This window comes from Branchiostoma lanceolatum, chromosome 15 (assembly GCF_035083965.1).
Source record: "Branchiostoma lanceolatum isolate klBraLanc5 chromosome 15, klBraLanc5.hap2, whole genome shotgun sequence".
NCBI lineage: Eukaryota > Metazoa > Chordata > Leptocardii > Amphioxiformes > Branchiostomatidae > Branchiostoma > Branchiostoma lanceolatum.
In genome coordinates this window covers 16228864-16234256 of record NC_089736.1, presented here as the reverse complement: position 1 = coordinate 16234256, position 5393 = coordinate 16228864, and the positions used below count along the sequence as shown (strand labels likewise).

The window sequence follows — 5393 nt, the reverse complement described above, 5'->3', positions numbered from 1 at the left end:
GCTAAGATCAATCTTATGCCGCCAAAAGGGAGACAGTTGTTCTTTACCTTGCGCAGCAAATAATCTACTTTGCTCAACATACTACCGCTCAACATGGACACTTCGTCGCATACCAGAACCTCCAGGTTTTGAAGGCGTCTAAAGGATTCACCATCTCCTTTTATTTGCTCACTTACTTCCATATCACCCAACTCTAAGCTGATTGTCGTTCCATTGATAAGAAGGGCAGTCTTTCCAGTTGGCGCAACAACAGCCAGTCCTTGTTTCCCAAATTTCTGCTGCATGTTAGCAACGATATGCCTGATAACAACAGATTTACCACTGCCCGCCCGGCCAGTAATAAAAATGTATTGAACTCATTGACAAATTACAAACATGAAGTTGTTCTTCTGAAAGAGAGGTTATGATACAGAGGGCCCAGTATTACATTAGCAGTCTGATATCTATTTATATGTATTATAGTTGGACAGACTCACCCTGCATTGGGACTGACCCCAGGTCTCAGAAAAATCACATGGTTGAAAATCACATAGAGTAAAATCAGATGGTTGAAAAAATTGAGTTTGGATTTATCCGGGCTGCGAAATCAAAATTTGGCTTCGAAATCTATTTCACCAGAAACATAAAACCCACTCCGCCGCAAAACTTACACGATTATCTGAAACATACACAATACAACAAACGTAAACTTTCACTTACTTTCTCATTCCTCAATGCTTGACACAAGTCACAGGGCGCTCGTAGCCTTGTGGTGCAAAAATATCGCTAACAACCTCAATCGTAAATTGTTTGTATTGTCAGGGCCATTTCCCGTCCGCATAACAGATGATACAATAATGTCGTCTAAAATCACATCTAACAAAAACTACTTACTATCTAATCTAAAACATCTAAAAGTACTTACTGCAGGTTATTACTCAGCTTGCCAAAAACTTTAGGTAGTAGATACAGTGTCCGCTGCTAGTTTTAATCGTAAGCTGTTTTAATCTAAGTAGAGTAAAATATCCATGATTAGATATATAGATGAAGAAGAAAGAGGAGAGAGAGGAGAAGAAGAGAAAGGAGATGGAAGAGATGGAGAACCAGGGAAAAGCGAGATTGGAAGCTGCACAGAAACGGAGAGAGGAGAAACAGAGAAAGAAGATGGAAGAGATGGAGAACCAGGGAAAAGCGAGATTGGAAGCTACACAAAAATGGAGAGAGGAGAAACAGAGAAAGAAGATGGAAGAGATGGAGAACCAGGGAAAAGCGAGATTGGAAGCTACAAAGAAACGGAGAGAGGAGAAACAGAGAAAGGAGATGGAAGAGATGGAGAACCAGGGAAAAGCGAGATTGGAAGCTGCACAGAAACGGAGAGAGGAGAAACAGAGAAAGAAGATGGAAGAGTTGGAGTTGAAGCGTAAAGAGCGATTTGAGATAAATCAGAAACGGAAAAAAAGAGACGCTGTCAAAGAAGAAGGCGGGAAAGATTAAGAGGAAGCAAGCATCTTCACAGGTAATAAATCATCATCAGCTCCTTTACATCCTGCCGGACGATCAGTTCAGCGTCGGTGGACTCGTCCAGCTTTACTCTTGCAGTGTTTGCCACAAACAGCGCAGATGAAAGATAAATAATCGTATTTTATACAGGACGTTTATAACTTTCTGATGTTACTTTTAAAGTTGCCTTCGCCTGTGTGCCATCCTCCGTAGCAACCACTGGCTAAATCTTTTCGCTTGCTAACCGTTAATTATAAAGAAAGTATAAAACGCGTCTAGTTTTCTTGCGTTACATTATTGAAACCGTGTTTTCGCATACTCCCAGTGGAGGAAATGCCGTCCGATCGCGACCACGTCGTCAAGTAACGCCTCCTTGCTGGATGGCTGGCTTCACCGCAGAACCAGAGGTATGTATAGCGTTTTTTTGTCGATAATTCTTTTCTGCTGGCAGTGCTACCTTAAGGCCCCCTCTCATTGGGCTACGGTACTGTTGCGGTAACGTGCGGTAGCGTGGAAATGGCTACCGCCGCAGTGCCGTGCACAGACCTCAGCGTACCGTCCTAGTGACGTGTCAGTGCCGTACCAGTGCCGGTCCACACCGCCGGCGTGCCGGTTGAAATGGCGTTTTTTTTCAAAATTTGAAAAAAAACGCAAGTGGCAAAGTGCCGCGCGCTCGCCGGGAGCTTACCGGGAGCTCACCGCGCGCGCTATTGTGTAAAAGTGATATGTCAGTTTCAAGGTTATACGTATATTCTATAGCATGTTACCTTTGTTGCACCAAGTGTCATAAGTGAAAATCCTTTTAAAACTTGAAATCAATTTTTGATGCATTTTTTTATAATTTTGCATTGTATTTTGATCCATTGACAGCACTGCGATTTCTGATTAATTGAAAGCACTACCATCAGACTGCAATCGGCCCATTTCCCTAGCTATTGATCTGTTTAAGAGTTTGGTTAAACCTAATTGACTGCATTGTAGTAAGGTTGATGATTGTAGCTGTAGATCCTCTGATATTTTCATTGGGATATTGCTTAATCCCACTGAAAATTAGATCTCTGCATTGTACATTTATTCCAGTACGGAAGTTGATAGCCTAGTCGCTCAGGAAAGGAATCAGACCACTTGTCTACATGTATTCGCCCTGCTCTTGTGCCATTCAAGAAATACAGTAACTGAACTTGATGTACCAGTCAGGCACTGTATCGCGAATTTTCCTCAATATTTCGCCGTATGGGTGAATTGGAAGAATAGTCAAACATAGTTGATTAGATACTCTCGCTAAGATTAGATAATTTACCTACTAACAGGATTATTAAAAAAAACATACGACACTTCATCATTCGAAGAAGAAAATGACTGGGCTACTCACGTTCAGGACAGGCTATGTAGACATGTTTGGCTTAGCCTCGCAGTTAGTACCAACCGTTTTGGATATACATTTAAAGAAAGTGTGAAACTCACGTTTCTCCCTGGCTGGAGGGAACCACTTAGAAATTTTAGTAAACTCCACACATATTATAAAATCAAAAATCACTTTGGCAGGGAAGACTATATCACATCAAATCATAACTAGAATGGCAACATTTCCAGGAAAATGCAGGATATTCCCCTCCCATTACCTACACCTCAAATATGACATCCTTAGCATTGACTGTAAGGGTATTATGAAGTTTCTGCATGAATTATGCAAGAGAGGTCTGCATTAGCATAATTTATGGTCAGGTGTATTCACCTTTCCTAAAGGTACCTACAACTGAAATATGACATCCGTAGCTTTTACGGTAAGGAAAATTCAAGTTTATGCATAAATTATGCAAAGGAGGCCCTCATTAACATAATTCATGGCCAGATTTTCTGAACTTCCCTAATGGTAACTACATCATAGATATGACATCCGTAGCTTTTACGGTAAGGGAAATACAAGTTTATGAATAAATTATGCAAATGAGGTCCTCATTAGCATAATTCATGGCCAGGTGTGTTCACCTTTCCTAAAAGTACCAACATCTCAAGTATGACATCTGCAGCTCTTACGGTAAGGGAAAAACAAGTTTATGCATAAATTATGCAGATGAGGTCCTCATTAGCATAATTCATGTCCAGGTATATTCACTTTTCCTAAAGGTACCTACATCTCAAAGATGACATCTGCAGCTTTCACGGTAAGGGAAATACAAGTTTCTGCATAAATTATGCAAATGAAGTCCTCATTAGCATAATTCATGTCCAGGTTTATCCACCTTTCCTAAAGGTACCAATATCTTAAAGATGACATCCGCAGCTTTTATGGTAAGGGAAATGCAAGTTTATGCATAAATTATGCAAATGAGGTTCTCATTAGCATAATTCATTGCCAGGTGTGTTCACCTTTCCTAAAGGTACCTATATCACAAATATGACATTCGCAGCTTTAACGGTAGGGGAAATACAAGTTTATGCATAAATTATGCAAATGAGGTCCTCATTAGCATAATTCATGGTCAGGTGTGTTCACCTTTCCTAAAGGTACCTACATACCAAATATGACATATGCAGCTTTTATGGTAAGGGAAATACAAGTTTATGCATAAATTATGCAAATGAGGTTCTCATTAGCATAATTCATTGCCAGGTGTGTTTACCTTTCCTAAAGGTACCTACATCTCAAATATGACATTCGCAGCTTTTACGGTAGGGGAAATACAAGTTTATGCATAAATTATGCAAATGAGGTCCTCATTAGCATAATTCATGGTCAAGTGTGTTCACCTTTCCTAAATGTACCTACATACCAAATATGACATATGCAGCTTTTATGGTAAGGGAAATACAAGTTTATGCATAAATTATGCAAATGAGGTCCTCATTAGCATAATTCATGTCCAGGTGTGTTCACCTTTCCTGAAGGTACCTACATCTCAAAGATGACATCTGCAGCTTTTACGGTAAGGGAAATACAAGTTTCTGCATAAATTATGCAAATTAGGTCCTCATTATCATAATTCATTGTCAGGTGTGTTCACCTTTCCTATAGGTACCTACATCTCAAATATAACATCCGTACAATGTAACATAAGGTACATATAACTTTCTGCAATACCATTAGTAGAGCTACCACCACACATCTACTTGGTTTTTGGCAGAAGAAGAAGAAGAAGAAGAAGAAGAAAGAAGAAGAAGAACAGGCAAGCAAAAACAGTATATCCCCCTTCCCACTGGAAGGGGAATATAATAAACCGTTTGTAAAAACCATACCTAAACTGAGAATCAGCGCATATTGTCTAGAAATTGAAAAGGATCGACACCACAACACACCAGGCACTCACAGATTATGTCCCACATGTAATGAAAATATTGAAGATAAATTTCAATTTGTGATTACCATGGCCTGTCCCACTTATGGCAAAGAGACAGATGCGCTGTTACAAAGTATTACTACTAACTTTGAAGACAAACTTCACCCTATCTGGTACTCAAAACGATATGTCCCATGTATTGTTGTCATGTCCAACTCCTATACCACCTACATAAGTCAATTTCATTATACTTCATCCTAAAAGCGAGGGAAAAATAATCCATACATGGCTTTATTGTAATCCATACAGTTTTATCGATAATGTTTTGTACTTATAATTGTAGGATAGGTTAGCCTTGCAGTATTGTTGATTTAGTGCCATATATTGTACCATATACGATTGTCGAACAACAAAGTTCATTCAATAACTTGCTCATCTGGACTTCAAACGCAAATGCGCCGCACGTCAGTGAGAGTGCAAATGAAAATTGGTGGAAGAAACGCGACGGTGCCGTAAAAATCTGCCGTGGCAGTGCCGCAACAGTACCGTAGCCCAATGAGAGGGGGCCTTTATAGCTGTAGTACAACAAAAACACATGTCTTGTCTACATCCCTTTGCAGAAAGACGACTGAAAGC

At 39.8% G+C, this 5393-nt stretch overlaps 1 protein-coding gene across 1 annotated transcript; it reads left to right on the top strand.

Moving 5' to 3' along the window:
• The first annotated feature begins 1023 nt into the window (after window positions 1–1023).
• LOC136420324 (uncharacterized) lies at window positions 1024–1473 on the top strand. The gene has a single exon (XM_066407171.1). The coding sequence runs from the start codon at window positions 1024–1026 to the stop codon at window positions 1471–1473; it is 450 nt and encodes a 149-aa protein (XP_066263268.1).
• The last annotated feature ends 3920 nt before the right edge of the window (window positions 1474–5393 follow it).